At 32.9% G+C, this 17006-nt stretch overlaps 1 protein-coding gene across 3 annotated transcripts; it reads left to right on the top strand.

Annotated features, from left to right (window-relative positions):
* The first annotated feature begins 924 nt into the window (after positions 1-924).
* On the top strand, positions 925-7930 carry LOC110624575 (tyrosine--tRNA ligase 1, cytoplasmic). Of its 3 annotated transcripts, XR_002489442.2 has the most exons (11): positions 925-1168; positions 1261-1408; positions 1701-1990; positions 2079-2175; positions 4038-4143; positions 4237-4319; positions 4423-4568; positions 4896-5001; positions 5595-5654; positions 6711-6784; positions 7543-7930. XR_002489442.2 is itself a non-coding variant. In XM_021769776.2 (10 exons), the coding sequence occupies exons 1-10, from the start codon at positions 1065-1067 to the stop codon at positions 6729-6731; spliced, it is 1161 nt and encodes a 386-aa protein (XP_021625468.1). In that variant the 5' UTR covers positions 925-1064; the 3' UTR covers positions 6732-6940. The 3 variants fall into 3 exon arrangements, 2 of the variants coding, with proteins under 2 accessions (XP_021625468.1, XP_043809851.1); XM_021769776.2 differs by lacking the exon at positions 7543-7930 and having other exon boundaries at positions 6711-6940; XM_043953916.1 differs by lacking the exons at positions 5595-5654; positions 6711-6784; positions 7543-7930 and adding an exon at positions 5141-5173.
* Positions 7931-17006: the final 9076 nt, after the last annotated feature.

Genomic DNA, 17006 nt, shown 5'->3' with positions numbered 1-17006 from the left:
TTTCTCTATTTTTCACAGAGTTGAAAAGAAATATTTTAAATTAAAGAGAGATTTACTATTTAGTCTTTAAATTTACTATTATTAATAAATCAATTCCTATATTTTTAAAAATTTATTAAAACGTAAATTAATTTTTATATTTTCAGAAATTTATTAAAACGTCATTATATTTTATTTAAATGAAATATTTTTTCGTACTCTTTTATGTTAGAATAGATGAAATATGAGAGAAAAAAATTTTTTAAATTTAATTTTGCCCTCAAATAAAATCTATTATTTAGTCTCTGACTATTCACATTATTAACAAGTTATTATCTATATTTTTAAAAATTTATTAAAATATTCTTATCATTTTTTAATCTATTAAAGTATATTTATTTTTTCTCATATTTATTAAAATTTTATTATTGTTTCTCTCCATTAATAAAATAATTTCTTATTTTCAAAATAAAAATAAAAATAAAAAAGAGAAAAAGAGAAAGAATTAAAGAAGAAGAATCGAAAAAGGAGGAGAAGAAACAGAAGAATGGGCTAATTTGATGTTTTGCTATACTTTTAACGGCAGAAATAAAATGAACGGAGAAAAAATATAAGAATATTTTAATAAATTTTTAAAAATATTTAATAATAATAATATTTAAAAACTAGTAAATTTTTTTAAATTGAATATAAAAATTTGAGAAATATAAATTCTTCCACTTCTGCCTCTATTTAATGTCAAAATAAGAAAAGTTTGATACATCAAATTTCTTCTCTTTTCACTATCTTCCCCGATCCAAACAAAAGCATTAATGTTTAAACAAAAAAATTTACAAAAATCGAATTTTTATTCTTTTTCTATCCTCTCCTCTTCCCACAAAGCATAAATGGTTGTGTCGCTTTCGTTGCGTTGGGCATTTGGGTATACTCTGATTTGGGCTGTTTAAGCTTTTTTGATCTGGGCTGGACTCAACGGCCATGGCCACAAAAAAACAATCTTCCAAAACCTAGATCAAACCCCCTTAGATCTTCTTCCTCCTCATCAATCCTTCATTAATCTGCCTCCATTTCATCTCTGTTTAACTATGTCAACAGAGGAGCAAGCACCACCGTCCCAAGAGATGCAGTCCCTCTCGGTCAATTCTTCCTATTCAAATTCTATTCCTGCCTCCTCTTCTTCCTCTTCCCAGTGAGCTCACTCCCTCTAATCTAATTATTGATTCGATTCTAATGGGTAGTTCTTTAATTTGTGTAATGATGTTGTTGATTATTGAAAGTCAGGCTGAGTGCAGAGGAGAGGTTTCGGATTGTAAGGAGCGTTGGAGAAGAGTGTATACAAGAGGATGAACTCTTCAATCTTCTTTCCAAAAAGCCCCAACCCATTTGCTATGATGGCTTCGAGCCTTCTGGGAGAATGCACATTGCCCAGGTACTCACTTCTTGCTTCCGCACTTATTTTTGTTGATGAACTACATAGTCATATCCCAAGCTGTTCTGATAGAATTGGCCTCGTAGTTGCTCACCAGATTGCTGTTGAACACTGTTTAACTACATTATAATTGCAATTTCCATGCTCTTGTAAGGTTGAGTGCCTTTAAATTCCGCTATATCACCCAAGATTTGAAGTTTGCTGATCACTGATCAGCTAGCACTTCTTTTTCTACGTTTTTGGTACCCATTGCTGATTTTGTTTTCCTTTCTGCGACTTGAATGTCAAACAGGGAGTTATGAAGACTATAAATGTGAATAAACTGACGTCTGCTGGTTGCAAAGTGAAAATTTGGATTGCTGATTGGTTTGCCCAGCTAAACAACAAAATGGGAGGAGACTTGAAGAAAATTCAAACGGTAGGACGTTATTTGATTGAGATATGGAAGGCAGTTGGGATGGATCTTGAAGGAGATAAAGTGGAATTTCTCTGGTCTTCAGAGGAAATTAACTCTCGGGCATTTGAGTACTGGCCTCTTGTAATGGACATTGCGCGCAGGAACAAGCTTCCCAGGATAATGAGGTACCAGAGTACAGATTGAAATTTTTCCTTTTCTCTTCTGCAATCACCATAATCATTAGTGAACTAAAATTTATTTTCTTTTCATTAGGTGTGTTCAAATAATGGGTCGTAGTGAGCAAGACGAGCTGACAGCAGCCCAGATTCTGTATCCATGCATGCAGTGTGCTGACATATTTTTTCTCAAGGTATTTGCATCATTGCAATGGAATTAATTATCTTGCTAGTTTTCCAAAATAAACAAATTCTTATGAATTTCTTACATGGTCGTAGTAACTACATAGAACCTTTGAAAAGGTTCCAATGTTAACTTTTTCATGAGTCATATGTGTTTGGGTTAAATCGAAGTAGGCACTTTTAAGTGATTTAATTCTGTAAGCACTGGGCAGTATCAAGTTTAGTGTGCTAAAATTTGCCCATTTTTTATCTGTCCCATTAGTAATACTTAAAAAATATTCGATGGATTGCTTTCTCCATCTCTGTTATTGATTGCCTGTCACTGACTTTGGCTGTTCCCCAACAAAATTCCTTAATTCTTCTTTCTGTAGAATAGATTACCAGTTTAGCTCAAATTGAACTTGAAAAGGGCTGAAATTTGTTTAGATATTGTACTTCTACTTCTGAACTGGCTACACTGTAATCATGAACTTAGGTTATAAGTAATATTAATCTTGAAATAAAAATAAGGCCTATTTACATGAAAAATCTAAAACTTTTCGCTATTTTGTAATTTAATCCAAAACCTTAAAAGTTGGTAAAATTGTTCAAAATTGCAAACTTGTTTGCAATTATATCCAAGCTTAAAACTTGAATTGAAAAGAGTGTGTTTTGCTGACGTGACAATATGACGTTAATTATTTTATTATACTCATATGACACAGATAAATGATATTGATACAAAAAATTCAAAACTTTTTCTTATCTTCCAATTTAGTCCAAATCTTTAAAAATTAGTGTAATTCATCTCAAAATCCCAATTTATTTTTCTTCATCCCCTTTGACCTGGTGCAAAAAAATACAACTTTAACTTCTTTTATTTGCCACTAGTTCCAAGAGAAATTGCAATGGATCTCATATTTATTAGTTTCTTATTTTCTAAATACTTTGTCAGGTGTCTATCACAATAAATTTCACTGTATTCGTTATAAGAAAACATGTCAATTTAATAAAAAATAGAAATTATAATCTTACTGTCTACAGAATCTTAAATGTACAAGCACAAATATTGCATTGAGAGAGACATGATTAAAACCCAAAAGAATTAAAAGAATCAAAATTTAAAAATAGAAAGAAGTATTGCTATGGTTTTTTGCACCAAACAAACGGGAATGAAGTATAATAATAAGGTTTTAGAAATTTAGTGGTAAAATAGTATAAATTTAGAGATTTTGAGTTGAATTATATTAAAATTTAAATTTTTGAATTAAATTGCAAAATAGCTAAGAGTTTTGGATTTTTTATATCGATAATATTTATCTACGTGGTATATGAGTATACTAAAATAATCCGTATCACGTCAGCAAAACACTCTCTCCAATTCAAGTTTTAAGCTTGAATATGGTTGCAACAAAGTTTGCAATTTTAGACAAATTTACCAAACTTTTAAAGTTTTGGATTAAATTATAAAACAGCGAAAAATTTTGGATTTTTTTATGTAAATAGCCTAAAAATAACACCTTGTATCTCAGCACATATGTTAATGACAACTTTGTGCTCTTTCGAAATCTGAATAGCCAGTAACTCTGGTGTCCATCTCTTTATCTCAACTCTCTCTCTCTCTCTCTCTCTCTCTCTCTCATATATATATATATATATATATATATATATATATATATATATAATCTCTGCTGGAGTGGAATCCGTTGGACTTGATATGACCGTGCAATCTATTTGTTGTTATGCTAATGGCATAGGTTGCGTAGAAGAGTGTGTTCATATTGTATAATTGCTTAGGAGTTAGGACTGATTTTCTCGATATATTTTATCTTCCATCACCATATGCTTTGTGTTATAATAGTTTACATCTTTTCCAATGTTTTCTTTTCAACAGGCTGACATTTGTCAGCTGGGCATGGATCAACGGAAAGTGAATGTTCTTGCAAGAGAATACTGTGATGACATCAAGAGGAAAAACAAGCCCATCATTTTATCTCATCGTATTTTCCTAATTCCTTTATTTAGATTTCAAAGTGATATAATGAGCTTTTATTTTCTGGGTTAATCCTTGATTCTGACTGCTGTGAATGCAGACATGCTCCCGGGTTTACAACAAGGGCAAGAAAAGATGTCTAAAAGTGATCCATCTTCTTCCATCTTTATGGAGGACGAAGAGGTGTGTTTTTCTTTTATATGGAGAAAAATAAATAATGTAAAAATGCCTGGGAACAAATCTCTCTTACCTGCTACTTCATTATTCTTTTCAATGGTTGTCATAGGCAGAAGTAAATGTGAAGATAAAGAAGGCATATTGTCCCCCAAAAATTGTTGATGGGAATCCTTGTCTGGACTACATCAAATTCATTATCTTCCCATGGTTTAATGAATTTAAGGTGGAGCGCAGTGTTGAAAATGGTGGAGAAAAGTAAGTTCTCTTACCTTCTAGTTACTTCAGCGTTTACTGTTTTGGCTTCAGCTTTGGCAATGATTTGAGACTGACTGACTGAGCAAAGGGGAGGGGGAAAAAAGGAAGTGTGTTGTGTTCTGTTCACCTTTTCCTCTTTTTCTCCCCCTTTTCTGAGTCTAAAATTTGCCTACACTTTCTCAAGTTTGGCAGTTCCTCCTAATCACTTCATTCTTATGTTAAGTCTTATTGATCATGAACTTATGATTGTAACAAATGCTTGATTACTGTGTAGTTCAACTTCAATAAGCTGTATCTTGATGGTTATGCATTCTTGTATTGATTTAGGATCTTTAAAAGCTTTGAAGAAGTTGTTGCTGAATATGAAAGTGGTGAACTGCATCCTGGTGACCTGAAACCTTCTCTGGCTAGAGCATTAAATAAGATACTGCAGGTAATCCATTTCTACCCCTGCTTATAGTATTCATCTTGATAGGCCTATATACTACTATCTTGGATCTATTAAGATAAAAATGCGTCTCATGTGGCTTGGCCTGAAACTTACCATGATTGACATGGATATTTATGTTAAGTTGAAGGCCAAGGTTTGAAGGGTGGAGTTTCTGATGGTGGCTGTTAAATAACCAGGAAGGTTTGTAAGCTGGTTTCTCATTTTATATTACCAAATATAATCAGTCATTCACAATTGAATTCCTAATACTGCATTTGCTTTTTTGTAGAGTCTGTTTACATAAATGAATTCTATATTTTGTTAATTTAGATGAATGAATGACTTAAATCTTTCCACCAAACATGTTACTGTGATTGTTCTTAACTGCCATCTTTTTGTATCGATATTAATGCCTCATCCTGCAGTTTAGTTACATGGTATATATTATTATTGTTCTTGATGTTGTGGTTGTATTTTAAAGATAATTGTGTCTACTGTCTACATGATTGATTGTCCATCTTGCTTTTATTATGTGATGCGTGGTGTACAATTTCTTAAAGTTAACAAGCTAATTGTGTCCTCAATATATTCTGCAGCCTGTACGTGATCATTTCAACAATGATGCTAATGCTAAGGATCTGTTGAAACGGGTTAAGGTTTGTGTGCTTTCTACGCTTTGTTATTTTGTAAGATGACTGTTAACTGAGTCGAGCTAGCTTGACGCCTAGTTTGTCAACTTAAAAAATTCAGGTTGATCTTTATGTGAACTCAGGGTGGATTAATCTTGGTTTAGGAAATAAGAAACTATAACAATTTGGCTAAGCATGGGGTAAATTGGAGTAGATCCTGCCATAGGCTGGTTCGAATTGTGAAACGGATCTGATCAACTGTTCTGATTCGTGAAACAGTCTGAAATAGTGGTATAGAGTGGCGGGTTTCAGTGCCCCTTTTTTGGACTTGAACTGGAACCAGCCTGGAACGTGGTTTTAAATCACGTTTGCGGTCGCAGGTGAGGGAAATAAGCCTATGACGACCGTAACATGAGTCATGATAGTAAAGGCTTGGCTGCATGCAAATTCTTTTGAAAGTTTGCTAAGTTCATAAAATGATTAGATACTGCTAGATACAAGTAAAGCTAAGATACACAACTATGTAATAAGCTTAAATACATCAAATAAATACTATAAATCTATCATTCTTAAACATCATAGTTAAAATAATTATATAGATAGCAAATAAGCTAAAGATTAAAAACAACAAATAATGAAAGCAAAGATTTAAAGATTAAATGTAACAACAAAACTATCGTCAACAAGATTTTTAATCAAGAAGTACGAAAAAAAAAAAAAAAACAAAAAACAGTGAGTAATGAAAAGAAAAGCCAAAAAAAAACTCACTTTTTATAAGAACTAGCTAGATATTGCTTGATGAAGCTTAAGGGGAGAAAATTGTAGTAACTTGAGTGAGAAATAGAGAGATTGTGAAGGAAAAAACTGGGACAGGTTGAGAAAGAAAAGTACGATTGGGCTTTTAGCACAAGTCTCGATCAAATGGATCCATTATCGACTTCAAATTTTTTGTTTAAAAAAAAAAAGAGATAAGAGTGAGGGGAAACGGCAGGATTGACATGTGCATAAATTTTGATTGCCTTGTTTTTGTTTCTCTTATCTTAAAACTGATTGTTGCTTGTTATATGTTATTTGAATGTGTAGGGTTATAGAGTAACACGGTGATGCTGAAGAACATGTTTGTGTTAGCTTCTCTGGTTGTTCATGCTGAGGAAGAGGTTCTGATGCAAACCATTCTTAAACTTGTTTAAAACTTGAATTTTATTGTTTGCTTGTAATTTGGTTTTTTACTGTTTGTGTTAGAAATTTGAAGCCAACAATTCTTACTCTTTTGCAATGCCAATCTATTACACAGACTAGCTCCATTCAGTTCAGTTTGCAGAGAAAACTGTAGAGAAATTGCATTTTTCATTAACATGAATTGTTTGGATTGAATTAAAATATAAGGCATTTTAATTACTCTTCTCCTTTTACTCTTATTCTGTTGCAATTTGTAGTTGGGATCTTATAAAGCTATTTTCAAAAATATATATTTAAATGATGAAAAAAAAAGTAAATTAAAAAATTTTTTTATTAACTTGACATTCATATAATTAAAATATGCCTACTAAATTAAAATTAAATTAAAAACTTTCTAATAATTTTTTTTGAAATAGTGTTTTAAATAGAAATTCGGAAATACAAGCCTTCTCTTTCTACAATTTTTATGAATTTTTTTTTGAAAAGTTACTTTTTTTATTTTTACATGTGGAGTATAATAACAAATTTATCACTCTATTTTTAACATTTAACGATTTAATTTTTCATTAAAATTAGGGATTTTTTCATCTAATAATTATGATTTAAATTTGATTAAAAAAAGTGAAAATATAGTTTCAAAAATATCTTTAAATCCCTTTCATCCTTCTGAAATTTTAAATTAACTTCATCCTCTTCAAATTCTCGAATCATATTCATTATTCATGTATGGTCAAAGGGGATGGAGGTGCGGACAACTACAAGAAGTAGCAAGCAGAGGGTGACAGCAAGCAGCGGTCGACGGCTAGCAATGTGAAATGGCAAGCAACAGCACACGATGGTGAACGGCGCGAGTCACTAGCGATGACAAGCGACGCAAGCTGCATGTGATGACGAACAGGGAGAGATACGAGCGGCTGGTAACGACCGGGTGATGCAAGCGACAGGTGACAGTGAGTAGTGACAAACGGCGAAGAAATTCAGTTGAATTTTGATTTTTAATTTTTGATAATTTAGATTTATCTATTTTGATTTGTGCTGGATTTATGGAATTTAAATCTTGAATTTATTTTTTTTTTTGTTTGTGGAGATTAAATTTAAAAATTTTAATTTATTGCTGGGATTTGTGAATAAATTTTATTGGTTTGATTCTTTGAGGGAAGAACTTTAGATATTAAAGTGTGATGTTTAAAAATAGTAATTTGGTCAATTCTCTTTTCACTAACAGTATATTTAATATTTTTTATAGAAGGATGTTAGGGAGGGACGTCGGATGGATAAAAGGATAAATTTATTATTTATGCTATATTTAAAGGATTAAAAAGTAATTTTTGAAACTAATGTTATCTAGTTTTGCCTTTAAGAAAAGCCATCTACATCTTAATTGGGGCTTTATTTTTTTCCCTGAAGATTGAAGCATTTCATTAAAATGACTCTAGCGTCACAGGCAAGAGAAAATAAAGACCCAAAGCAATTGAATCCAGCTCAAATCCATGCAAATAGAAAGCTTTAGCAATTAAGGAAGCAACATCATTGTTGCCACTAAACTCCGGCCAAGGATTAATCTCATCAGCCTTTAGAAAGGCTGAGAGAAGAGCAAGAACCTCTCTAGAAGATTTATATTAGCAGAAAACACACATGCAACATTAGATTTGCTTTCAATCATATCCAAAAGTCTAACAACAGTGTCCAAGCTAAATCACCAGGGGAAGGGAAGCGCTCATTTTTGAAGTCGGAACTAACAACATACTGAAGAGCAAGGAGCGTCCACCAAACATAGATCAAGGCATACTTTGTATAAAGGAGGTCTAACCCGAGTAGCAATCCAAGTCAGAACCCTTGTCAGTGTTGCAACGAGAGAGCCAACGAATATTCCACACGTTCTATTGCGTCTTGAAGGTCAGCTGTGCGGGAGGAGAAGTGGCTAAAGACCTCAAGATGCTCTACCTCAATCACAAATCTCGATCCCTAAAACAAAAAACTAGATCTGAAGTTATTGATGCCCAAGACAATGGAGAAAACTTGCAAAACAACATGCATGCCAAACCAACTACCGGATATTCTCTTATTTTGTAGATCCATATCCAATGACCTATACCCACAGAGAAGTTTAGAGCAGTATCATTGGCGCCGTCTAAGAGAATTTTCTCAAGATATTTCACGAGAAAATAAATTCGTGATTGTTGTTCTATTTTTTCTTCTCCCATAGCATCTAACCCTATTGACATGATTGCAAGCAACTTAAACCAAGCCAACAATAACCAAACAACCATCACTAAGAAGTTCACTAATCAAAGAGAAAACTAAGAAGACATGCCTCTTGATTATTTCTTGACCAAGGAGCAACTCTAAGAAAAGTTGAAATAAATGCAAGCTGAACTCAGAAGGTGCCATGGTTCAGGAAACCCTTAAGAAAGCCAGAATTTAAGGGGAAACATGAAGATTGCAAGCGAAAAGCACACTAAAAATATTAGCAAAAAGTAGAGGACTAACTCCTAGGCTTCTCCTCATTACTAGAGGACATGCTCAATTGAATGCCAAACTTTTAGATGCAATCAAAAGTATACAAAATGAGTACTAAGATGATGATTTTAGCATTGCGATGCTTCTCCTCTTTCAATCGAAATAATGGCTGAACTCTTCCCACCCAAATTCAATCTCCCAAATCTGGATAAGTATGATGAAAAATCTGATCCTAGAAGTCATCTGGCCAATTTTCAAATAACAATGTTACTCCAAGATGTCAATGACATGATCTTATGTCGTGTTTTCCCTTCCACTTTAACAGGATTGGCTAAAAAATGGTACCAACACCTCTCATCTCATTAATCCATGATTTCAAGCAGTTGACTCAAAATTTCAAACAATGATTCATCAATTATATTCCTCTAAAGAAGCTGTCTTCAGATTTGTAGAAAGTCAGGCAAGATGAACACGAGTCTCTATGCAGATATATTGACAAATTCAATGCCGAAGCCATTTAGGTTGCCAACCTAAATATTGAAATTACTTGTGAAGCAATAAAGAAGAGATGCCAGAATACCAAATTCGTAGAATTCTTAATTAAAAACCCAATAAGAGATTATTTTCAATTAATAGAAAGGGAAAAAAAATATATTATGATAGGTACTGAGAGGCGGTCCCTAAAAATTGAAAGGAATGAGGAGAAAGTTTAGCTTAAAAAAAAGAGGAATCTCAATTGAGAAAGATAAGGGGATAGGGTAAACAAAACATAGTGTAGAAGGATAACATTTGTTATTTTTCACAATAGAGATTACAACTTATTTATACATGAGAGATGATATCTAAACAGGAAGGAAAATCAAGCCTATGATTATATAATACCTGAGATTAAGTAACTAACCCATCTATCAATATTTATTTTCTATGTTAACATATTTACTTCCTACATAACCTGTAACACTCCCCCTCAAGTTGGATCATAAATATTTATCATGCCCAATTTGTTAGAAAAATATTCTATTCGAGGCACATTTAAAGTTTTGGTGAATAGATCACCCAATTGCTCTCATGTCTTCACATAACTAGTGGAGATTAAATTTTCTTGAATCTTCTCACGGATGAAATGACAGTCAACTTCAATATGCTTAGTCCGTTCATGGTATACTGGATTGAAAGCAATGTGAAGAGCAGCCTGATTATCATACCAAAGTTTCACGGGTGATGCAACATCCATACCAATTTCTTTCGGTAGATGATTTATCCATAAAATCTCACAAGTCGATTGAGCCATGGCCCTATATTTTGACTCAGCACTGGATCTGGATACCACATTTTGCTTCTTACTTTTTCAAGACACTAGGCTTCCTCCAACAAATACACAGTAGCCTGTGGTCGACCTTCTGATCCTGCCCAGTCAGCATCAGAAAAACACTCAAGTGCAGTATGCACATGATCTTTATAGAGTATACCGAGTCCAGGAATCCCTTTTAGATAACATAGAATTTGTTCTAGAGCGGCCCAATGTTTCACCGTAGGTGCAGACATGAACTGTCTTACAATACTTACTGCAAAAGTAATATATGGCCGAGTCATCACCATAAGGTAGTTCAGCTTTCCAACCAATCTCCTGTACCTCTCTGGATTATCATAAGGGTCTCCGTCATCTTTTGTAAGACATATATTAGGAATCACTAGTGTGCTACATGGTTTAGCTCCCATCTTCCTAGTTTCTACAAGTAAGTCAATGACATACTTCCTTTGAAATAGGAAATTCCCTTTTTACTTCTCAAGACTTCGACTCCTAAGAAATACTTAAGCTAATCCAAGTCTTTGGTATGAAAACTCGCATGCAAGTAGTTTTTGAGAGAAGAGATCCCTGTACTATCATTCCCTGTAATAACAATATCATCAACATATATAACAAGGAGAATAATACCAGTATCTGAATTTCTATAGAAGACTAAATGGTCACACTTGCTTTTTTCAACCCAAATTTTTAAACAACTTCATTGAACTTTCCAAACCATGCACGGGGACTCTACTTCAAACCATACAAAGATTTCTTTAAATGGCAGACTTTCCCATACTCCCCCTGAGCAATAAACCCTAGTGGTTGCTCCATATACACCTCCTCTTGAAGGTCACCATATAAAAATGCATTCTTGATATCTAATTGGTGTAAAGGCCAATGTTGAGAAGCAGCTAGGGAGCTAAACAAGCTGACTGAGGTCTTTTTTACCACAGGAGAAAAAGTATCAGAATAGTCAACGCCATAGGTTTGGGCATAACCTTTGGCGACAAGACGGGCCTTAAGCCTCGCTATGGAGCCATCTGGATTGACTTTGACGGCAAAAACCCATTTACAGTCCACAGCCTTCTTGCCACAGGGTAAATCAACTAGTTTCCAAGTATAATTTTCATCTAGAGCCTTAATCTCCTCAAACATTGTATCACGCCATCCAGAATGAGCTAGGGCCTCTTTAACTGTCTTAGGCAAAGAAATGGAATCTAGAGAGACAATTAAGGAGGTAAAAGAAGGAGACAGGTGATCATAAGACAGAAAATTAGCAACAGAATAGATAGATTTACACTGTCGTTTACCTTTACGAAGACTAATTGGGAGGTCAAGGTCACTCGGTGGTGGATTTATTGGCAAAGAAGATTCTGGTGCAGGACATGTATCATCAGGTACTGGCCTCCGAGAGTAAACTTGAACAACTGACGGGTTAATAGGAGGCTGAGTATTAGGAGGAATGTTACCATCAGATTGTGCAGCAGAAGGCATATTCGAAGAGGTCCCGCCATCAGATATGATTCTATAGATGAGCCACTCATCATCATCCTTTTGATCAGGAGAGATTTGTGCAACAGAATAAAAAGGAACTTTCTCGGAAAAGACTACATATGTTGAGACCAGATACTTATTGAGGTCTGGAGAGTAACACCGATACCCCTTCTGAAGGCGAGAATAGCTTAAGAAAACACTCTTCAAAGCTTTAGGATCAAGTTTAGTTACATGAGGTCTGACATCCCGAACATAGCAAGTACTGCCTAACAGTCGTGGTTCGAGAGGAAATAATAGCTTCTTAGGAAATAGGACATTATAAGGAGTATTACCGTTTAGTACTAAGGAGGGCATGCGATTAATGAGAAAGCATGCCCTCCTCAGTAAAGACAACATCAGCCCAAAATTGTTTAGGAACTTGCATTTGAAACAATAGAGTTCTAGCAGTCTCAAAAAATATTGATTCTTCCTTTCAGTTACCCCATTTTGAGTGGGTGTATCAACACATGACGATTGGTGAAGAATACCATATTGAATCATATAAGCTTGGAATGATTTTGACATATATTCTTTAGCATTGTCGCTCAGCAAAATTTTCACAAAAACATTAAATTGAACCTTGATTTCAGCGCAAAAGGCAGAAAAATGAGAAAACACTTCTGAACGATACTTCATAAAATAAATTAAAGTCATTCTAGAGTAATCATCCACAAAAGTGATAAAATATCTGAATTCAGTATTAGATCCAATCGGACATGAGTTCCAAACATCTGAATAAACTAATTCAAAAGCAGACTTAGCTCGTTTATTGACTCTAGGACTTAAAAAGATTCGATGATGTTTTGAAAAATGACATGACTCACATTTCAGTAAAGATACCTCATGAAATTGAAGGCATAACTTCTTCAAAACCGATAAAGAAGGGTATCCCAACCGACAATGTGCTTCAAATGGAGATACGACACTGGAGCGGGCAACAGGCTGTGGCACCCATACATCCAAAATGTAGAGACTCCCAGATACATGTCCTTTACTAATAATCTGCTTCGTCACAAGATCTTGAATGAGACAATGATCACGAAAAAATGAAACACAACAATTTAGGTCTTCGGTAAGTTTACTCACAAAGATTAAATTAAATGCAAGATTAGGTAAACTTAGCACAGATGATATGGTAATAGAAGGAGTAGGTTTAACAGTCCCATAATCTTCAACATTATAGGTTGACCCATCAGCTATAATAACAGGAGAAGGTGCTCTATGATATCGAAAGCTAGTAAAAATATGATGATTATCCGTCATGTAATATGTGGCACCAAAATCAATGACCAATTTATATGAAGAGAAAATAAGACACGTTTTATATGTCTTAGCCGCTACTGAAGACGTTGGGATAATATGGGTCTTACTGTCAAAAACCATTTCAACCAAAACTTTATAATCCTTTACCTTCAAACAAATTAAAGGAAGATAACCCAACACCCAAATGGCAAACAAACCATAGATCTGACAAGCGGGTTGCAAGGCAACTAAACGCCTCCACCCAACACTCAAACGACAAAGGAACCACAGATCTGACAAGCGGGTTGCAAGGCAACTTCGGCATCCTCTCTAGGTGGACGATAAGAGACAAATATTATCCTAGATGGGTAACACAAAAGAACAGGAACCCTAAGTCTCCAAAAATTTTAAAATTTGACGAAAGAGAAAAAATTAAAACTCTACGAGAATGACTCTGATACCATGTAGAAGGATAATATTTGTTGTTTTTCACAATAGAGATTACAATTTATTTATACATGAGAGACGGTATCTAAACAGGAAAGAAAATCAAGCCTATGATTATACAATCCTTGAGATTAAGTAACTAATCCATCTATCAATATTTATTTTCTATATTAATATATTTATTTTCTATATAACCTGTAACACGTAGCACTTGAAATATTTTCTATTTAAGGATATTTTATCAATAGTATGTACACAAACTCTTAATTACTATTGTTTATTTAAAGCCTTGAGTATGATCCTTCAAGCATTGACTGAAGCACTAATGAGATTCGCCATTAAAAATCTCATAAGGTGATAAGTTCGTTAAGAAAAGCACGAAAATAATTCGTCATCAAAATCTCACAAGGCAACAAGTTCATTAAAAAGAACTACCAGTGCGACTCATCCCTAAAATCCTACAAGATGATAAGTTCATCAAAGGAAACCATAAGGTAATTCATCGCCAAGAATCCCATAGGGCGATAAATTTATCAATGATAACTATTAAGGCGACTCATCGCTAAGAATTCCATAAAGTGATAAGTTCGTAAAAGGAAACCATTAAGGCAACTTATCGCTAATGGAAACCATTAAGGCAACTTATTGCTAAGAATCCTATAAGACACAAGTTCATCAAAGAGAACCACTAAAGCGATGCATCACTAAGAATCTCACAAAACGATAAATTCATCAAAGAGAACTACTGAGGCGATTCATCGCTAAGAGTCCCACAAGATGACAAGTTCGTCAAAGAGAACCACTTAGGCTATTAATAATAAAGAATCCTACAAAGCGATAAATTCGTTAAAGAGAACTATTAAGGTAATTCATCATCAAGAATTCTACAAGGTAATAAGTTCATCAAAGGGAATAAGTTGGTGATTTATCACCAAGAATCCCATAAGACGACAAGATCGTTACGGAAAAAATTAAAGACATTTTGTTGTCAGAATCCCATAAGGCGACAAGATCATTTAACGAAAATTAAGGACAATTCTTTGCTAGAATCCCAAGAGAAAAAGTTAAAAGACAAGCTGTTGCTAAAATCCAAAGTTTGTTAAGAGGAGAAATTCAAGCATAATACGTTGACAAGGAGAACAAGTCCAAAGAAATGAACAGCCAAAAAATATTAAAGCGTCAATGCAAATGCTTAAAAAGATGTATGCTTAAAACTAAAATTGGTTTGAAGGACTAAAATCTAAAATCTCTTATTACAAATTTTTGCTATATTATCTAAAAATTCTCTTCAAATATGGTGATGTCAAAAATTAATTTTGAAATCTGAACCACGATCTTGGAATAAACAATTTGAAATCCTAAGCCTTTGCATGTCAAAAAATCCCGATGCAAACAATCCAAACTTTAAATAAAGGCTTTGAAGTCGCAAAAGAGAGAAAAATAAAAAGGGATTCAGCAATAAAAAGCCAGATCCCAATGCCTTTATTAAGCATTTATTTAAAAAAAAAAATTGATAATAAATGTTGAATTACTGAAGGGATTTGGCAATAAATGTCTAGCTCCAGTTGTCTATATTCACGAAAGCAAGCATTCATTTTGTTTTTTAATAAAAAAAGAGGGAGGAGATTCAACAATAAATGCCGAATTCATGTTGCCCTTCTTCACAAAATTATTATTATTATTACTTTTAAAAAGGATTCGGTAGTAAAAGCCGAAAACTCCGTTGCCTTGTGTATATATATAAACTCTTATAAAGAAAAATAGAAATTCTGTTGCCTTGTGTATATATGTAAACACTTATAAAGAAAAATAGAAATGCAGAATGATACTTCGTTTATACTATTAAATGAGTTAAACTAAACAATTTTTTTATATGAAATCTAATCAAACCATATTAAATTTTTTCAAATCGAACTTAAAGATTTATACTCAAAAACTAATGATGCAAATACTCTTTAAATTTTGATTTTCAGAAATCAAATCAAGACTCATTCAACTTTAAAGGTTAATCTGTATTAAGAAATTCGATTTTTATAGACCACATCAACACAAAAAAAGACTGAACACTTAAAATTTAGTCTTCAAGTCCAGATTCCACATAGGGAGATTTGACTTTGGATACCGAATTCTAACTTGAAAGATTTGAGAATCAATTTATTTAGATCAAGACCCCTTAAACAAGGTCCTTTAACCTCAAGGTAAACCACTTGGATCACGTTAGAACCAGTCAGTTAAAATGTTTAATTCCTACACAATTGAAATTTTTTTGAGGTATAAGAAGGAAATTTCTAGCATAACTCTAAGGGATAGTACCAAGATGGTTTTCAATGGAGAAAAATGAAAGGAATCCTAATCTTAGTAAGACACCACCAACTCAAAATCTATAATAAGACACTCTAAATTTGATCTGAATCATTTTTCAGAATATCTATTTGAGATTTATTATTAACTTAAATAGTAGAGTAATTATTCGTAGCTAACCACCTAGTGTTCCCTTATTTTATAAATCCATATCTAACCAAACCAATATTCGCTGAAAAAATTCAGAGCAATATCACTAAAATTATGAGTTTAAAAATTAAAAGATATAAAATATATTTACTTATATTTATCATTTTTGAATTTTCTTTTTTAAAAAAGAGAAACTTTTGTTAAAATTTTTTTTAAGGAGTAGAGAATAAATATTAATTTAAAATCACAAAGTTCTCACAAGCATATGGTTTTTGTGTAAAACTTTTATTTATGTTGCAATTCACAATCAATTAATTTTATTATTTAACTTTTTTTTTTGAATTTACACACTTAATCTGGTAGAAAGTTTATTAGAGTAAATGTGAGAGATTTCAAATTCTACTCTCCTAATCTTGATCGCCATTTAAAAAAAAAAAAAAAATTTATATTTTTGAATATTAGTTCCATAATCAGATAACCTCCCTTTTCATGAATGTTAAACTCTGAACATTAATGGCATAAATTCTCCTTCATTTCTATTTTTTTGTTTTAATCCTTGAAAAAATAAATGGAATTTAAAATTGAAGACTTACTTTTTAGAGTATTTATTTTAATGAAATTAATAACTTAATTATCTATTTTTAAAAAATAGAGTAGTTAGCCATTATCTGTTCTTTGTTTACTCTCTAATGCCTTTAGTCATTTTAAAGGTTAAATTTATTGAAAAAAATAACTATAGTCATTATATTTTCTAAAATTATGAACTATTATGTAAA

The sequence above is a fragment of the Manihot esculenta genome, chromosome 1 (assembly GCF_001659605.2).
Source record: "Manihot esculenta cultivar AM560-2 chromosome 1, M.esculenta_v8, whole genome shotgun sequence".
Lineage (NCBI taxonomy): Eukaryota > Viridiplantae > Streptophyta > Magnoliopsida > Malpighiales > Euphorbiaceae > Manihot > Manihot esculenta.
Note: the sequence above shows the minus strand (reverse complement) of the source record. Positions and strands in the feature narration are given on the sequence as shown.

Coding starts and splice junctions, on each gene's coding strand:
- LOC110624575 (XM_021769776.2), top strand. CDS start 1,065: ATGTCAACAGAGGAGCAAGCACCACCGTCCCAAGAGATGCAGTCCCTC. Junction 2,176..4,037: donor CTGACATATTTTTTCTCAAG/GTATTTGCATCA, acceptor TCTTTTCAACAG/GCTGACATTTGTCAGCTGGG. Junction 4,569..4,895: donor GTTGAAAATGGTGGAGAAAA/GTAAGTTCTCTT, acceptor GTATTGATTTAG/GATCTTTAAAAGCTTTGAAG.